Source organism: Lepidochelys kempii, chromosome 5 (assembly GCF_965140265.1).
Source record: "Lepidochelys kempii isolate rLepKem1 chromosome 5, rLepKem1.hap2, whole genome shotgun sequence".
NCBI lineage: Eukaryota > Metazoa > Chordata > Testudines > Cheloniidae > Lepidochelys > Lepidochelys kempii.
The window spans coordinates 58,347,178-58,370,062 of record NC_133260.1 but is presented as its reverse complement, the minus strand read 5'-3'; the positions used below and the strand labels follow the sequence as shown (position 1 = coordinate 58,370,062).

Below are 22,885 nucleotides of genomic sequence, written 5' to 3'. Positions count from 1 at the left end.
GTTCCAAAGGACCAGTTTTGCTACTGTTTTGTAAATTAACTTTAACAAGTTGAAAAGACTCATGAGGGTCACCATAATCTCTGGTACCAAGACAGTTTCTGTTAATTCCTTGTGCTCATTGATGGCTCTTCTTAGCTTGTCAGATTACAGCTGGTTTGACATGCTGATCAGAACCATTAATGCAGAGGAATAAAGGATGAAAACTGAGGCACACACCAGCACAGAATCAACATAAACCAGCTACATAAAATTTTCAAAGAGTTATGATGTCCTTTCATGTATAGCAATTATCATATTTGGTTTACAAAGATCAATTGAGAATTTTTTTTTCCAACAAAAAAGTACAATCTACACATTCTCTGGGAAATGAACGTCTGTTTTGTTTAGTTTGTCTTGACAGACTGCTTATCAAATTTTAGAGGAATATGATGCTGTAGCTCTTTTAGATTCAAGCAAAAGACAAACCAAAGCAATCACCATATAAAAATACAGCAAACCTTTAGACCAAACATGCAATGTGTCCCTTTAAGGCACTAACAGAAAAACATTTTGTCCAATTCAAACTCTTACAGTTCTTCTTGAATGTCCACATGACACTATTTTAAGCCTGACAGAGACAAGACAGGACTGATACACCCCAAATCAGTGGCCACAGTCAAAACACAAGTGGTAATTCACCCACCAGCAGGGCAATGAGGGAATGAGAAAAAGATGTGCTAACGCTTAACAAGGTCCCAATATCTTTTTAGTAGTGTCTTTCAGAATATTTAAAGCAGGTGAGAATCATTAACAGATTCTATTCTATTATATCAGAAGTTATACATAAGACCACTGCTAGATATGCATAGGTACCTATATAATATGAAGTCAAAAGGGGTTGTATCCAGGTGCAGAATTTGGCACTAAATGAATATAAGGGGGAAAGTTAAAAAGGGGCTAGTAGGTGTTAAAACTAGAGTGACAAGATGTGAGCTTCAGAAAGCAAATGGGAAGTACTGCTGAAGTTATATAGCATGTTTTGAACCCAATCTCTCTCTATCCAGTCAATGGGTTTTCTGAGTCTTATATTTGAAAGACATCTAAACTACAATGGAACACATGAAGGGTAGCTAGATAGTCCTTTGTTTGCATATACTCAATGGTTCTCTGATTACTTTTACCAACACAATTAAATGGACAAACAATGTAAGTCCTCATTAAGAGAAAGTATGAATAAGGAAGTTGATCGCAAATGGAGTTAGTGAGGTCAACATAAAGAGGAACCCACCTTCATGACCAATAACAGATCTTGAGGCTGTCTGAAAGCTAATAACTCCTGCCACATTGTCATTAGCCAGAATAACCACAGTGACAGTGTCTGAGCTAGGAAGAATACGACTTCCTCCTTCAGTGTGGGTCAGGCTGATTATAATATTTTCATTATCCTCTGGCTCTGGATCATCTAAAATGGTCAATGTGACCATCTTTTTAGTTTCACCTGTAAGGAAAAATAGAAGAAAATATAGGTATCAAAGCCATAACAAATGGCATACTGGATAGCCATCTGTCTCGGATGGTTTAGACACCACAAATTCTACATCTTGGCAGAAGGGGTTGACTAGATGACCTTGCAGTCCCTTCTAACCCTATGATTCTACACTTTCAAAGGGGGCTTAATCATCCTCTTTGTTAGGAAATACTTAAAAATATATAAATTATGTAAATCTATAGCACTGCAACAACTATTCAACGTACCATATCAATTATAACAAACAGCCTTCAAACAGGAAATAATTAACTTTTGAGTGTGCAGAACACTTTAATCACTCAGTATTTGCTTCAGCTTTCTAACTCTATTTGGAAAAGGGGAGAGCTGTTCTTGTAAAAGAAAACAACAGTGCATCCTTTTCTCTCTAATGAACTGAATTTGAATAGTCTTACCAAGTCGGAGTTTAAATAACAACCTAAATGCTATATATATAGGGGTGTACACATATATACACATACACTCTCTTGTATGAATTGAATTTGAATAGACCAACTCAGGGTTTGCATTCAGCAATCCTCTCATCCCACAACCCTTTCACATGGACTTGGTATCTACCTTCCATGTTACCTAATCAGACCAATATAACTAGAAAACTGTACTAGTCAACCAGTTCCCAAAAAACCACTGAAATCTCCAATACAATCCTATTGTTCAATGTATGTGAAATACTTAAGTATGTTTTAGGGTTATGAACATACTTGGTCACAAAATACATATTTCTTACCCTACTGTCTTTTTAATTCCTTTTTTAATCTGTTTTGTATGAATCTTTTTTATAAAGTACCAACAAAATTATATCTCAGTGTCAGAATTAGCATTGCTGGTCATTAGTTGGAGTTTGATGACTCATCAACATAAATGACATAGTAAAAAAGTGTATATTACACTCCCTTCAGTTGCTTGTAAATGACCTCTCTCTATCATTCATCAAAATGATGTATGTGTCATGCTGCATTGCATATAAGCAATGTCTGCCAGTTACTTATTTGTCTCACTTGTAAATTCTTAGGTATGCTTTCTTTGTTGTGAAATTAATGAAATCTTTTTAAATTAAAAAGATACTTTCATTTCAAGAACACAGCTAATTGGGAAAGCGGGGGCAGCCATCTTAAAAGGTTGGCTTTTTAAAGATTAGTTTTTGCATTGAAGGATGAAAAAAAAAACACCTTTGTGCCTCATCCTGATCTCACTTACACTGGTACAACTACTGCCTTCAGTGGAGTTATTCAGTGTAAATGAGATGAAAACTAGAGCAGTGCAAAGTTCTCTGAAGGACCCAGTCATGTTTACAAATTTTACTATTACATTTATATATATATATTTTATTACAGGAAATTGGATCTTGAGGCGCATGCTGATGAGCTGCTAAATATCATAATATGCTTGAGAATGTACATCTATCACACAACAGAGTGTATTCCAGAAGGCATAGCCTAGTAATAAATTGACACCCAGGTTTAAAACTCAAGAAATCTACTTATCTAGCTCCCTCTACTTTTCTCCATCTAGAAAGGGAAAAAATGAATGTAAACCTTGCCTCACCTTCAGCAAACACCAGAATCTCACCACCACCTACAAAATCCAAGTTTTGGGTAGCTGTTCCACCAATCACACTCCATTCCACTGTCACCTGTCCCAGGCTGCCTTCTGTTCTGTGTATCATAAGCTGCACATTGGTCTGAAGACGTTCTTCAACTTCCACATATAGACCTTTCTCTGTTGCATTGAGATTTACACAGTAGATCACAAACACTCCAAAGGCATCTCCATTCATCGTTATGACAACTGTGGAGGTATTTGGCTTTCCTATCATTGGCTGGTTTTTTAAGCTCGCTGAGGTGTTCATCAGTTCAACCTTCAAAAGGGATACAGTAAACTTCTCATCCAACTCTGGCAAATTGTCAGGAAGTACAGTAACTGTGAGATTTGCAAACTGTTCCCCTTCCAGCATTATGGCCCATTGACCTGTAACTGATTCATAGTCACTGCCAGCAATGGCTTGTGCACCAAAAAGAGAGGACACACTGGTGACATTTTTCTTGTAGGTCCAGAATCCTGAGTTACTGGTTACTTGGCTGATCCATGATGTCAGCCAAAAACACAAAGGAAACCCAGAGGCACTAGAGAATGTAAAGGCGAAACATGCTTGTTCTTTTAGGCACTGAATTGCACAGGTGTGTAATGGATCACTTGCTGTTGAGACATTCACTTTAGTCCTTGACAGCTGGTTAGGAATTCCTTGCACAGGAAATTCATAGTAGGACAGCATATCTTGGCCTTGCTCTATTGCAAGAGCTACTACATCAACCTCAGAAGTACTGTAGAACACCTGCAGTTCACCAAATCTTCCCTCACTAAAGGATGTGGTGATGGATAAGACAGTCATATTAATAAGTGAAGACAGTTTTTCTTACATCTGTAGGCCTCTACATTAAGAAGAGTGACCTGAATACAAGTTATCAGCCTTTTCAAAATTGTTCAGTGGTTTCAAACAATCTAAACACCATTCAAAATCCATCCTCTCTGAAGCTGCTACTAGAATAATTTAGCTGTGGCCCTGTGTGAAAGGCACCTCTGATTATTTATAGTATGTGTTATGGTTAATCATACATAGCTGAAACAATGCAGATTACTCCCCTTGCAACCTGCTAGCTATGCCAGATGGCCAAGGAGAGAAGCCAGAGCTGTCCTGCCCTGTCCTCTCTCTCCTTCCATTTATTCATAGGAGGTCATATCACAGAAGTAATGCCTGCTCTCCCTCCCCCATGCCTGAGTCATGATATAGACAGCTTCTACACAGCCATATTTAGCCTTGCCCTCTCTTATCCTCTGTCTAGACTCCTGGGAGCAGGGAACGCTCTAGCCCTAAATGTTTATAAGAATTAATAAGACAAATTTAAAAAGACGTTTCTTTCTAAATGTTTCTGATAAAGAGACATATGTGGTTTAAACTAAAAGAGCATAAATATAGAAGCCAAAGATTACTCTGATTAGATGACAAGTTAAACTGTACAAGAAGGAAATCAGAACAAAATTTAAAATGAGAAAAAGCCCATGGAGTTGTAATTTCGGTAAAGACTCAGGAGAAGGACCACAAATACTTACACAAAAAACAAACATTAAACAAACCTTCTCTTGACAGTTATGTTTGCAAATGAACTTCTTTCCAGTGGCTCCTGAATTCGGTACAAGGCATGATGAAAACAGACTGTTCCATAAGGATTATCATTGGCAGGTATTATAATATTTGCCATGCCATCTAACCCAATAGCACCTCCATTCGAGGCCTGGGTTAATTGCACATGGATAACCTAAAAATATAATTAGACTTTCCTTAATAACATTATATTGCGAAACCAAGATAAATCATTTAGGGCCAGCTCGGTTTGAACTATTGGCTCCCATTGGTGAGCAGTAATAAGTAGCCTAAGTAGCCCTATTGACTGCAGTGGGATTACTCATGCAAGGAACTGTTCATTAATAACACCAAAAGGTTCATGATATAGCCCTTCGTGTTTCTAAAATGTTTGGATTTAAAGGGCTGTTTAAGGCTACATGTTAAACAGCAAACCATACAGATTAAAAGACTAACACAGAAGTGTTCTGGGTGAGCAGTGAGTTGCACAGCTTCAATTATTACTGAATCAATTTAAGTCATGTTCCTACACTCCTATCTACCCATTAAAATTTGGGGAATCCCATTTTTGGGATTCTGCTGGCTTCCCTATAGTCATTCCAGCATTCCACCACAGTAAGTGACAAAGTAAAAGATAGAGTTATTACTCTACAGTATCATAAATAGCATTGCTATAACTACAGAAGGTATATGCCATCGATATATTATCAAGGGATATGAGAAGCTATTATCCCTGAAACACATAACACGCACTGCTTAAGATGCAGTGAAGATTTCTTCTCCCCACTGCTAAGAAGTACAACTGTCATGTATATACTCCATAACCAAAATTCATACTACCTGTAAAACATGATCTACACTAGTGGAAATTTCTACTATAACAGCCCTTTTGATGTAGTCTGAACACCCATGGTCAGTTAGATTTTACAGGTGTGTAGAAATCCCATCAACTGGTCATGAAGATTTTAGTGCATGAAAAACGTTTGTGCATTTGTTTGCATGCAAAAAGTTTCATGCTCACAAAAACCCTTGAACTTATTTATTACATTCCTTATCATACCCACTGTTGCATGACACAAACTATAGGCAATTTTGTAGAGCAAACAGTTCTCTATTTAATTAAAAATAGGGAAGATACTCTGAAAGAGTCTAAACATAGCCACAGAGTTGAGAGTGCTTGTTTTAATTAGCTTAATCATTTATTTTAACATCATGGTGGTGTAAACCAAACCAGATAGAAAACTGTTTTTGGTTTCAGGATTATTTTCATTCCTTTATTTAAAAAAAAATACTGAAATACTATATTTTCCTCAGGCTCATGACCAGGATAGTTCAGAAGAACTAAAACTTATAAAAAAATAGGAAACTCTTTCAAAACTCCATACCAAGTCAGACACAAAACATAAATTACTCAAATGTGCACACTTAAATATGAAAGCACTTTCCCTCTTAGTTACACTATACAATCTTTAGTAACGTGTTTGATCATATTGTAATAATTTCTCTCCCACCCCCGTAGCACTGTTTCTCTCTAGATTATATAATGGTCTATGTACAGCCCTTGTGTAAACCAGTGCAACACCACTGACTTCAGTTTTGCCTTACCATGGGTCAGATTTAACCACTGCAATTCATACATATTGTAACCAGGTGTTTAGTTTTATTTCCCATACATATTGCAATATAATTCTAGGATGTTCAGCTAGATAATGAATCAGGTTCAATGTATCTATCTCTAGTAAACCAAACCTAAGAAAAAGATTACATTGCTTAGATAGTCTCATTTATTCACAGATTTATTGAATCTTATAGAAGAATATCAGCAGCAAGGATCAAAGAATAAATACTAATTAATGTATCTGAAAATTGTTTTATAATTTTCCAGAACAGTATTTTCAGCTTGATTTCCCTTTCTTTTGAATAAAATCTCTTGGTTTCTAACCCATCACTATATAAAACAGAGATACCAAACATTTCTGGACAGTGTCATTCCAGATAGGGTCTAGATGTTCAACTCACCTCTTGGATTTCTGGATCATCATCAGCCAGGATCTCTAACAACAGCGTCTGAATGGTTTCCCCAGGGGCAAAGGTAACATTACCAGAGATAACACGCAAGTCACCCGTAGCAAGCTGTCCATTAATGGTGGCAATCCACTGAATGGTAACATTGCCGAGTGTCCCAGCATTACGGATTACTGGCAAATTTACCATTACCGAATTGAACTCTGGCTCTTCCACAGTGAGTTCATTGACCTGAAAAACTGAAGTACATGGTAGAGAAACTTATTTCCTCATCACTAACACTGAGGCTTAAGGAATCAAACAAATTCCTCATTAAAATTCTTTGTTCATTTTGCTGAAACCATTTGCAGCATACACACTTTGCAAAATTAAACTACTTTTATTTTATTTTATTTGACATGAGATTATAATTGGTGTTTGTGAAATGGAGGTGCTAAGTCTACTAGCTTTGCCTATATATAGTTCAGGTAAGTGATGGGTAAACTCCCACACATGATCAGGAACCTTTCACTACATGTTTACTAAGAACTGGAAGAGAAAGACACTAAGAGCCACCTCTAATCACCTTTCCCAGCAAGAGAATAGAGACAGCAATCAGACAGATCTAATCTAAATATTTCACACCAAAAATGTTTTCTCAAAAATGTTTTTTCCTCCCAAATCAGAGATTTTTCACAAAAATTGGGGGTTTTACTATGTCCTTTTTTAAAAAGAAACAAAACAAAAATTGTAGCCATTTTTCATTATTTTAGATCACAATTTTTCTGTCTTTTCCTCTTTTGCCACTAAAAAATGGAAACAAAAAACAAAGAAGGAAAGAGGAAAAAAGGCAGAACACAAGGAAAAGTCAAAATGCCAAAAAATGAACATTTTTGTTCCAAAAAATTTAAAAACAAATTTTCATACAAAATTTCAAATGAGCATAAACTTTGTTCTTTTTCTAAACCTGCAGAATGAAAATTATGCTGAATTTTTTCCCACACAATTTCCCCCCGTTTCTCTCAATCAGTTCTACTGTAAAGATAGCACATGAGGTGGGAAAAAATTCCATGGAAAACAGTAATACATAACTTCCACTATATATGTGATTTTTTCAACTCCCAGTTGTTTAAACATTGTATTGGTTTACTATTTAGTAACGCGGTAGACTGGATGGCTTACGGGGTTAGTGATGGCACACAGTTTTCATTTCTAGGTCACTGGTTTAAATCCACCCCAGGTTCACGGTGAGGTGTGCTGATCAAAAAACAAAACAAAACAGGATTTCTAACCTGCTGGAAATTCTGGACATTTGTTTTTGTCCCAAATGGGATAAAAACTAAAAATATCCAAGTTTTTCCATGGAATTTCAAAAAATTTCCATTAGGTTATATCGAAACATTCTCATTTTAATTGAAATGAAACGTTTCATTTTGGCTTGGTTCAACATTAAACAGAGTTCCACTGAGCCTCATGGCCTCCTCAGGGCCAGGCTCCCTGGCCAGCGTGTATTTTCCACAATACACAGTGATGGCACAGCTCAGAGGGAGACCATGGCGCACCCTGGAAGATATAGTACATCCACAACATGTCTACACAGATTTGTTAAAGAAGAAAAGTAAAGACATTCAAATGGGTCCAATTTACCAAAAGATCCAAATGGATCATCAGAGGCCTCAATGGTAATGACTGATTGAGTCAATGCTCCAAGCAAGGCTCCTCCTGTTGTGTGATTCAGCAGCTGCACATGAAAGATTTCTTCATCTTCGGGGTTGATATCATTAATGATATAAATTGGCACCGCTTTACTGGTTTCCCCTTCTAGTAAGACAACATCTGATGAGGCTACACTGTAGTCTTCACCTGCGCAAAAAAAAACTATGTTGCTACCTCAGGAAATGTTTTAAACACAATTCCTACATGCTGTTATTCCTATCGTGGTTGCATGCAGCACCCAATAAAACTCCTTTCTCTGCAATCCCAAACAATGCAGTAACTTTGCTTTTCTAGTGTCAGTTGGAGTCTGTGGCTTGGACAGCAGAGAAATGGTTGAGGCTCAGCTTGGACAAGATAGAGATTATACTGGTAAATGGGGGAAACATTTGGAGACAGTGGCTGGTGTTGTCCAATCCCATTGTTGAATGGGATATGCCCACTCTATCAAAGTGGTTTCCAGTCTGGGGTTGTGTCTGCATTGCCAACTGCTCTTGGAGTTCCAGGTGCACTGGTGACCAGAAGCACCTTCTTCCAAGTGGAGTTAGCTAACAGATTGCAACCATTTGCTTGCTCAAGTAAGAATGACCACACTGTGAAAACACCATTCAAGCTATACAGAATGATTGGTTTAGCAGAGTGATTAGATTAGCATCTGATGAGTTGCTGTAATTGAAGCTGCTACATCCCCATTACCCACTGAATTATTACCTTATGCTTCAGCAGCACTCTGTCCCGCCTACACACACACACACACACACACACACACACCTCCAGATCAGCTAGCTCAAGCTTAAACTAACACTTAACTTGAGCTGGAATCTTGTGTGTGTGGACCCCAGGTTGGGGCAACACTTGAGTTATAGCTTTGAGCTAATATTGCAATGAAGACAAGTCCTTAGCAATAATATAACTATAATGTTTACATAAAAGATGACGATCAACTTAAAAATCCGCATGGAATTATTTTCCCTAGTACTGTTACAAGTAACATCAGAGTTTACTACAGCTGAAAGAGAGTAAAGAGAACATATTTCTCCAATGTTTCACTTTCTTTGTCTTGTTTTCTTAGTTTCATGGGATTATTCATGTGAATAAAAGTTTGCAGGATCAAGGTCCAAGTTAAACAGTTTCCATTGTCTCTTTGGATTTTTCAGACAACACCAGGAGAGATTACCAGTTTTTAAAATAGTAAAATGTGGATCTATAAAAGCCCAAAATGGGAAGGTGATCTTAATCCTGAAACTGCTTTTAACTCATTTATTTAAATTGGGCTTGACTCTAAAATGACAATGCCCCTTTCATAAAGCAGTTGTGTATTACTGACAGTCATATAAACCATATATCCACTAATAGTTTCTTTAATAATTGCTATTAACTAAAATGCTATTTATTTCTACTGGCATACAGCACAGGGCCTATGTTCTTTATTACTCTTTACTACTCAAGTAAGCGCCTCATTACTCCTGTTGATTTTCCTTGCTAGAGAATATACCGGAGAGGGAGAGGAATTATTTAAGCTCAGTACCAATGTGGACACAAGAACAAATGGATATAAACTGGCCACCAGGAAGTTTAGACTTGAAATCAGATGAAGGTTTCTAACCATCAGAGGAGTAAAGTTTTGGAATAGCCTTCCAAGGGAAGCAGTGGGGGGCAAAAGATCTATCTGGCTTTAAGATTAAACTCGATAAGTTTATGGAGGAAATGGTATGATGGGATAACATGGTTTTGGTAATTAAAATATTCATGGTAAATAGGCCCAATGGCCTGTGATGGGATATTAGATGGGGTGGGATCTGAGTTACCCAGGAAAGAATTTTCTGTAGTATCTGGCTGGTGAATCTTGCCCATATGCTCAGGGTTTAGCTGATCGCCATATTTGGGGTCGGGAAGGAATTTTCCTCCAGGGCAGATTGGAAGAGGCCCTGGAGGTTTTTCGCCTTCCTCTGTAGCACTGGGCACGGGTCACTTGCTGGAGGATTCTCTGCTCCTTGAAGTCTTTAAACCACAATTTGAGGACTTCAATAGCTCAGACATAGGTGAGAGGTTTTTCGCTGGAGTGGGTCGGTGAAATTCTGTGGCCTGCGTTGTGCAGGTGGTCAGACTAGATGATCATAATGGTCCTTTCTGACCTTAGTATCTATGAATCTATATGCTATGTATTGGATTGCAACCTTGACACAGTATGTGTATTTTTACAATTCTCTTTTCTTACCAGCTGTTGCAGTTATTGGCACAGCTTTAAACTTCACAGAAACATCTGCAAATATTCCTCCTGCTCTGGTCACATTGATGATCGGTCCAATGTAGTTTTCAGCAACTCGCACAGCTGGAGTGGAGAGCTGAAGTGTTCCAAAAGCATCATCATTGGCATTGATAATTATATGAGCTACTGTATCACCCTTAGGTCCAAGGCGAGGAGAATTCATAACTGAAATACAACAGGAACTTGGTAAGAGAGAGTCTGGGATCTTTATTGTATACCTACAGGAGACCTCAGAAACTTAAGTGAGTTTCATGGTATCTTATCAGTTACTACCATTCTTCAACAAAACTAGTTTACTGAAAGTATTCATAGCTGGACAGAGTACACTTCACAACCTCACTCAATAAAAGTTTTTAGAAGTTTATTGAAATTACAACATAACAATAAATCCTGAACTGCACAGCTTGATATCTTACTGCAGGAGTTTTCTATCACAGCCTCTGAAGTGGTATACATGATCAGCCTATTTCTCAAAAAGGTGGGACAGTGCCAAATCATTACTTATTCATTCATTTCTCTATCGGGTCTGTAGCAATCACACTACAGTCTCTATCAGAGTATTATTTCTGTGGTTCTTATGATGAAATATATATAACTGTTCACTCTCCCCACAGAGATATATTTGAAGCTTTCCTGATTATCAAGAATGGGTAGGAGAGTTAATTAGACAAGCTTGGGAACTGTGAAGGGCAAATCAGTCTATGGTCTCCCAAATATCACTGAATGGCTGATCAGCATGCATTTTCTATATTTAAAAGAAACAGGCAAAAGTTCATGAAGTAGCAAAGTATAAGGTCAGCATGCAATATAATTTCTAATTGGTCATTTCACTATGCTATGCTTCTCAAGAATAATGAGATTGATCAACAGAACCTCGTGCTCACAGCTAACCTTGTAATTTACATGGCCAGAGAGGCCTCAGTTAAAATAATACAAAAAGGGACAAGAAATACAATCATATTGTTTTCAGTGGCATCCTGACAAAGGAATATTTTAAGGTAATACACTGCCAGAACACCAAACGTAACACAGAGATCTCTTAAATGAATACATTTTGAGGTAGGAAAGCAAACTATAATTTGATCAGTTAAATTTTACTGCAATTACCAAGTCTCTAAAATGCATACAATTTATGTGTAAAGCACTTACTTGGTCTATCCTGCACTCTTTCCATCAAAGCAATATTGAGTAGCTCCACAAACACAGATTCTGATCTCTCTGGATCCTTATCATCTAAAATAGGAAGAGTTATGCTAGCCTCACTTTTATTGGCTCTGAAGATCACAAATCCGAAAATGGGTATATAGTCTCTTTCCTGTGTTGCTCTGGCAATATCTGATTTCAGATAGGGTGACTTTTCATCATCACCCACGGATCTGTATGTTACCATGACTGTACCCAGGAGACCATTTAATCGTACTATTGTTAGGGTGATGTTTTTGGTTTCTTCCTCAACTTTGATTGGTCTATTTTTCTCAGAAAAGATGAAAATTCCATATGGATCATCATTAGCTAGAACAGTTAATGTAGCATTAGTACGAATTCCAAGACGACCACTGGAAACATTGATGATCAAAACAGAAAACATCTTATCCAGTTCAGGATACTCATCAGGTGAGACTTGCACTGTTATGTTTGCTCTTCTTTGCCCTATATCAAAAGTTATATTGCCATAGGTGGAGATCAGATCTTCAGTAGGATCACAGACTATGATCCACTGCAAAGTGACACAGGACAAGGCCCCCTGATTTCGGACAACCTAAAGCACAAAATGTGAAAATTTAAATATTTTTGTACTACAAAGGGGAGGAAAAAGGATATTTCTCAAAATCCCAATCTATTGAAAGACTTGTAAAATTGTGACATGATGGGTTAAATATGAATCCCTTCTGCAAATCTATAACCATTACTGCCTCAGCTAGGCTGCATTCCCATCTTCTGTATTTGTCAGCCTCTCTTTTAATATTTATGTAAGAAAATAATTTATACCATCAACAATTCTGTTTCTTTAATAAGAGATTAGTATAGTAGAACCTCGAGATACAAACACCAGAGTTACGAACTGACCGGTCAATCATACACCTCATTTGGAACTTGAAGTACACAATCAGGCAGCAGCAGATACACACACACACAAAATGCAAATGCAGTACAGTATTGTGTTAAACATAAACTACTAAAAAAATAAAGGGAACGTTAAAAAAAATGACAAGGTAAGAAAACTGTTTCTGTGCTTGTTTCATTTAAATTAAGATGGTTAAAAGTAGCATTTTTCTTCTGCATAATAAAGTTTCAAAGATGTATTAAGTCAATGTTCAGTTGTAAACTTATGAAAGAACAACCATAATGTTTTGTTCAGAGTTATGAACATTTCAGAGTTAAGAACAACCTCCAGTCCCGAGGTATTTGTAACTTTGAGGTTCTACTCTACCTAATATTTGAGTGGACGATAAAATTCTATTTTTAAAATATCTGTTAACTGATATCATAAATTTAACCTTATAAATTTGACAGTAATTTATTAACTAAGCATTATGAAAAGAATGTATAGTTTGTTCAAGTTACAACCACAAGTCTACAACCCTTAATAAAGGATCACAGAAATAATAGACAAGCATTGTGTAGCAACAGATGAAAAGCGAAGTGTAGTGACCTGAAGCACAATTACACTGTCTCCATCCTCAGGTTCTGTCCCACTGACCGAGAGCGATTCAGCGCTGAACTCAAACACACCATGAGCATCATCAGAGGCATCAATGGTCACTATGATGTGGGATGCTATTCCCAGGCTGGCTGTAGGTACAAATTCCAAGAAAGCTGAATTAGTTTTTCGGTATCTTCAGTTACACTAAATCAAAAGCTAAAAGAAGAAGTGTACTATGGGAACAATGAACAGAATATTTTCTGCATGAATGCTTCCTAATTGGAGGTAAACGCTATATCTAAGCATTTTATGCCCACAGAAGAGTTTGCTCAGTTTTATAACTCTACTCCTTCCATTAACAAATTGAGATTATTGGAAATGCACTAAAAAATTCAATGCAATTAAATCCGGATGTGATAATACATTTGTTTTAGTCAGGGTCTTATTTTTTCAACTACATTATAAAGGCAAAGAATGAGATTTTTTCAGTAAATTAGGAGATTTAAACACAAAACTATCAGTAAAATTAATGGAGTTGTGTCTAAATCACCTAGTCATCTTTGAAAATCTTTTGATGTTTTTGTGTGCATACTCATAAAAATCGTCTTGCTATTTCTTGGATGACAATTTTACAAAGAAAGTATTCTGGTTCTAAAATTACTGGAGACTATTAGGACCCAGTTACAAAACTGTATGTGTAACATCACACAACTACCTTGCATGCACAGTTATGACCATTATGCACAGAACTCATATCTAAACATGCAAATGGCCATTTTTACATCTAACTGGCCATATGTGTGCACTAATGACCTAATGTGTATACCCAACTATGACAGTTGCATGTGCAAGTTAAACATGCAATTGTATATATACTGATGATTGCATATTTAAAAAATCATTCCTTTATTGGCTTGAATAGGAATGTTTAAACAGTGATGTTAAAAAAAAACCCACACATCAATATGGAATTATGATCTCTAGTTTCAGTACTGCAGTGCTGGCCACCCATTCTGCTGGAATGGAAATGGAAATGTAGGGTGACTGAGAACCGAGGGACCAGAGTTCTGAAGCACAGTTAATGAAAATACACAGTGAAAGTAGTAAAGAGTTAAAGGGAAGGTGTTATCACAGAGGGATTTGGGAGAGAAGGGGGGCAGAAAGAGAACTGTGATACTGTACAAAGCCAGTAGTTAGGTCATCTGAGAAACCCTTTCAGAAGAAGGAAGGGAAAAATAAATCCTATATACAACAGGGAGCCCCATTAAGTATGTGTATACACACACACATATATTTGAGGGGGGAAATTCAAAGCCAGAGATGAATAAAGTGGTTTGTACTTTTTGGCTTGGATAAGTTTAGTGTAGTTTGGATGCTTCTCTAAACTTCTTGGGTCTGCAAAACAGGGTTGGAAGTCTCACACGAACAGGATATTTTGGCTTCTAGGGAGACTGGAAATTCTCCAAAAATAGACCCTGCTTGTTTACTGTATTTCTACACTTCTGCTTCTGGACTGAACCAGGCAACACAGACATGCATACACATGAAAAATTGTGGGAAAAAGCATTCAAAACTTTTTCAATCTTCAAACAAACGGACAACATTTTTCAGGTTTGGCTTCATTATGTGGTTCAAATTAATTATTTTTTGTAAAGTTTGAACACAAGTTATGTCAGGCATGAGTCAAAATATCAAAGCAGGGCAATTTTTTAATTACCTGCAATTTAACGGATTTTCTGCATGTTTTGCTTATAGAGCAAATGCAGCAATATTCAGCCAAACCAATTTTCCAAGTCAAATTCATAAAGGAACAAAACAAAGGGATTTACAAGGAATTTGGATTCAAGCTTAACTATACGGAAGCTCCTACTTTCTACAGAATAAATAATTATGCTGATAGTCATTGAAATTCAGCTTATGTTGAAATGCATAGAGAGGGAGAGAGAGAGATAATTCAGTTATAACCAGTCCAAATGAGTGAGGACTAGGGTGAGATATTTCAGTAATGAATTAAGAAACAAAGGATAGACCATGATGCTTACCATGTTGATGGACAGCAGGCAGGAAGAACTCCAAGTCCCCATCACCACTACCACTCCCATCATTTCTAAAGAGTTCAGCAACTTCAAGAGGACACACAAAGACACACAATACACATATATATATTTATAACACAGAGAAGACAGAAAGCACTTTAAACATTTTTAGACAAAAGGAAAAAATAGGGGAATATTCCTGCAAAGCATCCAATTTGGCTTTGAAAGCATACATGTTCTCTGATCAAAGCCAGAAATAGCATACACAGCACATTAATTTTATATATTTAAAATGATCACGCTGAAGGTAATTATGAGGAAATCAATTTTGACAATTAGCCATTAAGGGTTTGATGACTGATAATAAGAGCTATTGTGAAATGGTGCCCAGTATTTTAGGTGGTATAGCATAAAGGAAGTTTGTAAGACAGGACTTCAAGCTGTAAACAAAAAGGAGATCACAAACTGCGGTGTAGGTTTGTAACTGATAAGTAGAATTAAAAAGGAATAGAATTAATGATGACATGACTGACTAGTTGCTACTGTTTCCTCAGAAAAAAGAACGAGGAGTACTTGTGGCACCTTAGAGACTAACAAATTTATTTAAGCAGAAGCTTTCGTGAGCTACAGCTCACTTCATCGGATGCATGCAGTGGAAAATACAGTAGAAACATATATATATTTATATATATATATATATATATATATATATATACACACAGAGAACATGAAAAGATGGGTGTTTCCATACACACTATAATGTAATGAGAGTGATCACTTAAGGTGAGCTATTATCAGCCGGAGAAAAAAACCTTTTGTAGTGATAATCAGGATGTCCCATTTCCAACAGTTGACAAGAAGGTGAGAGTGACAGTGTGTGTGGGGGGGAAATAAGCATGGGGAAATATACACTGTTACTCTCACCTTCTTGTCAACTGTTGGAAATGGGACATCCTGATTATCACTACAAAAGGTTTTTTTCTCCGGCTGATAATAGTTCACCTTAAGTGATCACTCTCATTACATTATAGTGTGTATGGAAACACCCATCTTTTCATGTTCTCTGTGTGTATATATATATATATATATATATATATTCCTGCTGTATTTTCCACTGCATGCATCCAATGAAGTGGGTTTTAGCCCATGAAAGCTCATGCTCAAATAAATGTTAGTCTCTAAGGTGCCACAAGTACTCCTCGTTCTTTTTGCTAATACAGACTAACACGGCTACCACTCTGAAACCTGTTTCCTCAGAGAGTATGTTTATGTTTGTTGTGCTGTTAACAAAAGGACAAAAGGAAATGTCCAGGACATTCTTCAGAATCCATACAGTTTATTGGATGGTAGTTACTTTGGGTGTATGCACTCAGAGATATTGGAGGAGGAACAAGGAGGTTTGTAGTAGAAGGTGTCTGTCTGTTGGAGCTTTAAACTAAGGTTAGCTGAAAATCTGTCAAAACTGTTTTTCGATAAAAAAAGTTTGGTTGTCAACTACACAAATTTTTTCATGGTGCATCATGGGAGATGTAGGTTCATACAGAGAGCTTTCTTCATAGAACAAAATGAGAGCATAAAGGTATCCGAACTACAACCCCATAAAACACTGCAACAGCATTTCAAACAAACATTTTTGGGTTTTGACTGAAGTTATCCTGGTTTTTTTTTTTGAGAGAGAGAGAGAGAGAAGTCAGTATTTTCCATACCTGTGCCACAAGCACCATCTCCAGAAAGCAAAGATGTGTAAGAAATGGAGGTCTGTGGGTGGTCTGGGTGAGTCAGGTGGAGGAAGCAGAGAAACTTGGAGCTGATTGGGGAAAGCACCTTCTAGTATAAGTTTCCCTGAGCTTCTCACAGATCCTTCAGTTTATCAAACAACTGTCCATCAAGTGTCTACAGCAGCATAGTCCCTTCAGCCAACCATGTAGCCTTTTACTACTATAACCAATTTGAATAAACTATGGGCCAAATTCATCTCTTATATGATTTCTCTAACTTCAAGTAAGTGTCAGAAGGGATTAATCTGACTCTGTTTGACTAATGTTAATTATTATTTTTAATATATTTTTAAACTGTTGAACTGAGATAGATGATTTTTCATGTACCTGTTAATACTTTTTTATCATTCTAATTCTCATCATCAAGCAAAAAAGCTATATTAAAAGAAAATAAAAAGCACTTATTTAGGTGACCTAATTAATGCACAGCAATAATCCAGTTGATTAATAGCATTCAACCAGTCCAAGTTTCTCTGAGGTATGGCTGTTTTCTGCAATGAAATTAATGAATTAACTGAAGATTTGCTAAAAAAAATTGAACTTAAGTCTTTCTTTTTGAAAAAATTTCCAACCATGGAAGATTAACCTTCTAAGCAGTATTTAAGTATATAAGCCCTCAGTGCCTAAAATAGGTTGTGCATATGTAGGCAACGAGTTGATGTGTGAGTCTTACCTCCTCCCTCTGGGTTCAGTAGCTCAACCTTAAAAGCTTTTTCCAGTTCAGGGACAGAATTATCTGTGATGTTAACAGTAATATACTTGTATCTTTCTCCTGGCTGAAATTCCAAAGTGCCTGCAATACTCTGAAATATAAAAAAGTTCTTTATGGTTTTGTTCAAGTCTATTCATTGTATCAGTATGAACTCACTGCAGCAAAAAAGACTTCCATTCTGCTATTGGAAAATTTTGCTATTTATACAACCAATTATTTTTTTCCTTTTTGTCTGCATCTTAAAGTTGCACATAATTCTCTTGCACCTTCATTACAAGAAAGAGTTAGACTCAAATTCATAGTTGTGAGCACCTAAGTGCACTTTCGCGTGTGTTCAACTTAGTCAAGTCAATCTAGACGTAGTCACATAAATTTGGTTTTCACCTGGGTACGCTTACCTGTGTAAATGAAAGTTGGGCAAAATGCAGTTTCAGCTGACCTGAAACTGTTTGCAAATTTGTGTCAAGTACGCCAAATTTTTCAACTGAACCAAAAATCGAAATGATTCAGAAGTGTCAAAATGAAAAGTTTTGTTTCAGCATGATTCAATTTTTCATTTCAATTTTGAGCATTTTAACAAAAGCAAAGGAAGACTAGATTCACAAAACAAATCAAGGAAGAAAAAGAGGTAATGGTACTGCCTTCCTTATAACTTTTAATCGACTGATGAGGGCACACGGATGAGAGGTGGAAGATCCGGGTTCAATCCCACCCCGCCCTGTTGTGGGGAATGGATTTGAACTTAGGTTTCCCAAATTTCATGAGAGTGCCATAGCCACTGGGATATTATTGTATGGGTCTCTCTTCTTTTTATAAATAATTGTTGGATCAGGGACTTGAACTTGGGTTTTCCACTTCCTAGGTGAATACTCTAACTACCAGGCTATAGGAAGACAGTTCTAGTGTAAATGCAGAACAAACCTGTGTGTGAGCATCAGTGGGTTTGTATTCTCCACTAAGTATGTACAGCATTGTAGGCTTGCTAATTGTAGGCTAATTATTCTCAGCCTTGAGTGACACTCAATGATTATCAAATATCACCTTAATCTGCTCCATTAGGGTAACTCAAATGTGTGTTAACCTCAAATTATCACTCCTGGGGCAGCAGGAGTTGGGAGCATCCTGGAAGTAATTAGCCTCTATACAACAAGAAAAGGAGTACTTGTGGCACCTTAGAGACTAACCAATTTATTTGAGCATAAGCTTTCGTGAGCTACAGCTCACTTCATCCGATGAAGTGAGCTATAGCTCACGAAAGCTTATGCTCAAATAAATTGGTTAGTCTCTAAGGTGCCACAAGTACTCCTTTTCTTGTTGCGAATACAAACTAACACGGCTGCTACTCTGAAACTTCTATACAACAATAACCAACACCCACTATAGAGAAATACACACCCCACTGACCCAAGACAAGGGAACTCATAAAATTAGAGGGTTTTGGCAAAACTTTCTGGAAAATCTAAGCTCCATATACGGAAACAAACTAATTTACCACATGAACATGACGACACCGGAATATTTGTTGCTGTTTTTGTACAAGACACGTTATAACTTGAACATTTACCATTCTCATGGTATGATCAATGGGCTAACTGTGAAGTGGTTTGTTTAGTAAGACTCTCTGAACATTTAAAAAAAACCACACAGATGGAAAGAAAGCTCTAATACCTGAGACACACAAGTCTACCTGAATTTGCAAACAAGGATCAGTCATCTATTTCATTCTGTTCCACATACCTGATAGTCTTCAGGACTGAATGCTGTCAGTGACACTGTTTTGTATTCCACCATAACTGTTCCAAGAAGGCCCTGTGCACGAACTACCAATAACCTAATGTGTCCAATTTCCTCCTTAACAGTAATATGGGGCACAGTGGTTGCTGGGAGAATCATTTTATCACGGGGCCAAGGAGGCAACCCCATAGAGAACTGCAGCAAACCTGAGAGATGCAAGAAACAACAATTTACATTTTTACCTGCACTTAGAAAAACCCTTCTATAATGTAATGTGTTTTATGATGTTTAACATTATTATGAAGGGTCTGAAATCAAACATTTGAATACAAACATGGGCACCATTCATGCAGTTTTAAGCATCTCCCAGAAAGTGCTGTGTACCCTCATCTCCCATTGACATGAATAAGCAATATACGCAAGTGAATCTTGACAAAGTACCTGTGCCTCAATGGGAACAGAATGCATTCGGCAGCACTGCATATTACAAGTTCAGGCCTATAATGATTTGATTTGACAGGTTTTTTTTCCGAAACAGCTTGCTTATTCAGGCATTCTCCTCAACAAAACATCTGCTACACTGTTTTATTTATGTACTAGCAAAATAATTACTCAGTCCTTCAAGATACTCTACAAATGTGGACAGTTCTGAGCAAGGCTTTTGTCATCAATCCACTTGCTTAATAGTCACTATTCTTTTTGGCAATGCTAACTTCATCTGCTTAATACAACTTTACAATTTTATATGTAAAAGCATCAAGCTAAATTCTCAGCTGTGCAGGAGTTCAGAAGGGGTGAGGCAAAAGTGACTAATGCAGCTTCTTTCTGTCCAACTCCAGGCTGGCAGGGAGCTGAACTGGCCTCGATGCAAGTCAGAACAGTTCAAGTACTACTTTAATTTGGATCAGCTTCTAATGTCTCTATAGGGGCCCTTAAGTCAGTGAGGCTCACTGGAGTACAGTGTGCTCTGGCCACTTCTCCTTCTTTCCCAAAACATCCCCTATACTGAAGAGCTGACGTGGTTTTACACAGAAAAAACTATACCGGCTCAGGATTTGCCCATTCAAAGGAATCCTCAGTTGCCTGTCTAGGGTATCTGAAAGGTCACATGTTCCATGGAGCTAGACATGACCCATTGTTTAAAAACATTCAGTTTGGGTACATAAACAATGAACTATTGTTTTGGTAAGTGACAAACTTGACAAAGGCGTACTGCGTCCTCAGCTGTCAAGGTTGAGCAACTTCTTCATCTCCTGAGATTAAAGCCAACAAAACTATTTGAAACAAAAATGTGATTTCCATCACTGTTACCATATGGATGGTCACTGGCTTTGATGCTGATATCTGTAGTTTCCGTCTCTGGATCTATGCTTGCTCCACTGGTTGGAGTTGAACCTAGTTTTCCATCTCCAGAAATTGCAGACACTAATGTTACACGGAAATATTCATTAAGCTCAGGAATGTCATCATCAAGAACATGCAAGTTTAAGACCTATAGAAGGAAGAATACACATAGAAATTAAACAAATATAACAGCATAACATAAGTGCAAAATTGTAGCACAATGAGATTTTCAGTAACTGTTATTCAAACTGCACTTAATAATTACATGTATCTAGTTTTATCTGCTATGCAGTTTTTTAAAAGATGTATGCAATATTTTTGATGTTTAGGTAAATCGACCTAATATTTTATAGTAAAACTATTAAGTGCAAACACAAAAGACAGAAATAATATAGGGTACAATTTTCTGAAGTGCCCAAGTAACCTAAATCCCATTTTCAAAAATGACTTAGGACCAGATTTTAAAAAATTATTTAGATGCTAACTCCCACTTAGGCACCACTGAAAATGTCACCAATATTTTACACACAGAGCAACAGTAGTCAATCAGATTAGCTGTATAGGATTTACAGTAATTGTTTAAAAATATCACCAGAGGCTGGTCTCTATCTACATATACTTATATGGCTGTATTCTTCTGCTGGGACCACATAATACTATGAGTATGTTGGGGTCCTGAATTCTAATTCTCTTGCACAAAATATTTAGACCAGCTGTTATTATGTTTATGAGCACAATATTTTAAGGGGAAAAAATCCAAAATTAATACATTTAAGATGCTATAGCAGAGTATATTTCTGAATCCTTTACTAGAAACCTGACTACTCAGTTTATAAAAACGTACTTTATAAGAGGCAAATCCTAGGTCAACAGAGAAGAGGGAAGTTATATAACATGAGGTTTTGTCATTTAATTTTTAAAACTAATTTTTGTAAAAGTGACACATTGGGAGCAAAAAAAATGTAACGTTAAAATGTTTCACAATTTTCTTACATTTCCTTTTTTTAACAGATTAAAATAAACATAAACCAAGCAAATAGCTCTTTATTCTGATATTGAAAAATAACTGTAATTTAGTTTGTGCACACTGAAATTAAGTGCTTGATAGATCCCAGCATTTCAAAGAAGCTCTGATTCTCATTAGAAATAGTGATTAATGGAATATTATCTTGTATCTGCTAGTTCAATTTAAATCCAATCCAGACTACAGGCAAAACAAGGTTGCTGCGACAACCTGGCATTTGGCATTGCAGCTCACTAACACAATAGACAAACAACAAAACAATAGGGACACCTGCACAGTAACTGTATATTGCTATATATAGACTATCAGAATTACTTCAGAGTAGGAGCTCTATATACTACAGTGTATGATAAACAATAACATGTCTCAACTGTGAATGAAATGGAATGGACAAGGATTTGAGGAGTGCCATAATGTTTTCAGATATTACAAGCTTTGGGCCAAATTCTACCCTCAGTTACGTAAACTATTTGGTTAGGACCCGAACCAAAATTCCAATAATAACCACACCACACCTTTAAGCAGGAGAGAATTTGGCTGACTGGCTGAATGAAGGGAACAATGCTTTATGGCTGGAGATGGGAGGGGAGAAGAAAACTGCTGCAAAAATAAGGTGACCAGAAGTCCTGCTTTTAAAGGGGTAGTCCCATATTTAAGTCCTCCTGCAGGTATACCGATTTTTTCTTAAAAATGGGCAAACTGTCCCATGTTTTCCCCCCACCCAATCAGTACTGGTGGATCCTGCTGCTGGCTGGATCCTGGCTCGCCAGCTGCCCGCCCACCAGCGGTGAGTGTAGGGTCCAGTGGCCGACAATGCGGGTGGGTTTGCAAGGCTGATAGCCGCTCCCCCCTGCTGGTCCGTCAGTGCAGCCCCAGCAGGGTCCTGCCCTGTCCCATTTCCGGCCGGCGCTGACTGCATGCTGCAGTGGCTGGTGTGTGCAGGGAGGTGCTAGGCAGCGGCTG

The 22,885-nt window shown here is 37.2% G+C and overlaps 1 protein-coding gene across 4 annotated transcripts in view; it reads right to left on the bottom strand.

The window, feature by feature from the left end:
* The window catches only part of ADGRV1 (adhesion G protein-coupled receptor V1), a 412,710-nt gene that overhangs the window by 318,636 nt on the left and 71,189 nt on the right, over positions 1 to 22,885 (bottom strand). For all 4 annotated transcript variants that reach the window (XM_073344461.1, XM_073344462.1, XM_073344463.1 and 1 more), the window contains 12 exons: positions 20,866 to 21,046; positions 19,558 to 19,760; positions 17,782 to 17,911; positions 15,337 to 15,417; positions 13,304 to 13,443; positions 11,800 to 12,409; positions 10,600 to 10,815; positions 8,316 to 8,531; positions 6,684 to 6,928; positions 4,658 to 4,839; positions 3,071 to 3,882; positions 1,268 to 1,477 (listed from right to left, as the gene is read on the bottom strand). In XM_073344461.1, the coding sequence (XP_073200562.1) occupies positions 1,268 to 1,477; positions 3,071 to 3,882; positions 4,658 to 4,839; positions 6,684 to 6,928; positions 8,316 to 8,531; positions 10,600 to 10,815; positions 11,800 to 12,409; positions 13,304 to 13,443; positions 15,337 to 15,417; positions 17,782 to 17,911; positions 19,558 to 19,760; positions 20,866 to 21,046 (3,226 nt within the window). The remainder of the gene's footprint in view (positions 1 to 1,267; positions 1,478 to 3,070; positions 3,883 to 4,657; positions 4,840 to 6,683; positions 6,929 to 8,315; positions 8,532 to 10,599; positions 10,816 to 11,799; positions 12,410 to 13,303; positions 13,444 to 15,336; positions 15,418 to 17,781; positions 17,912 to 19,557; positions 19,761 to 20,865; positions 21,047 to 22,885) is intronic.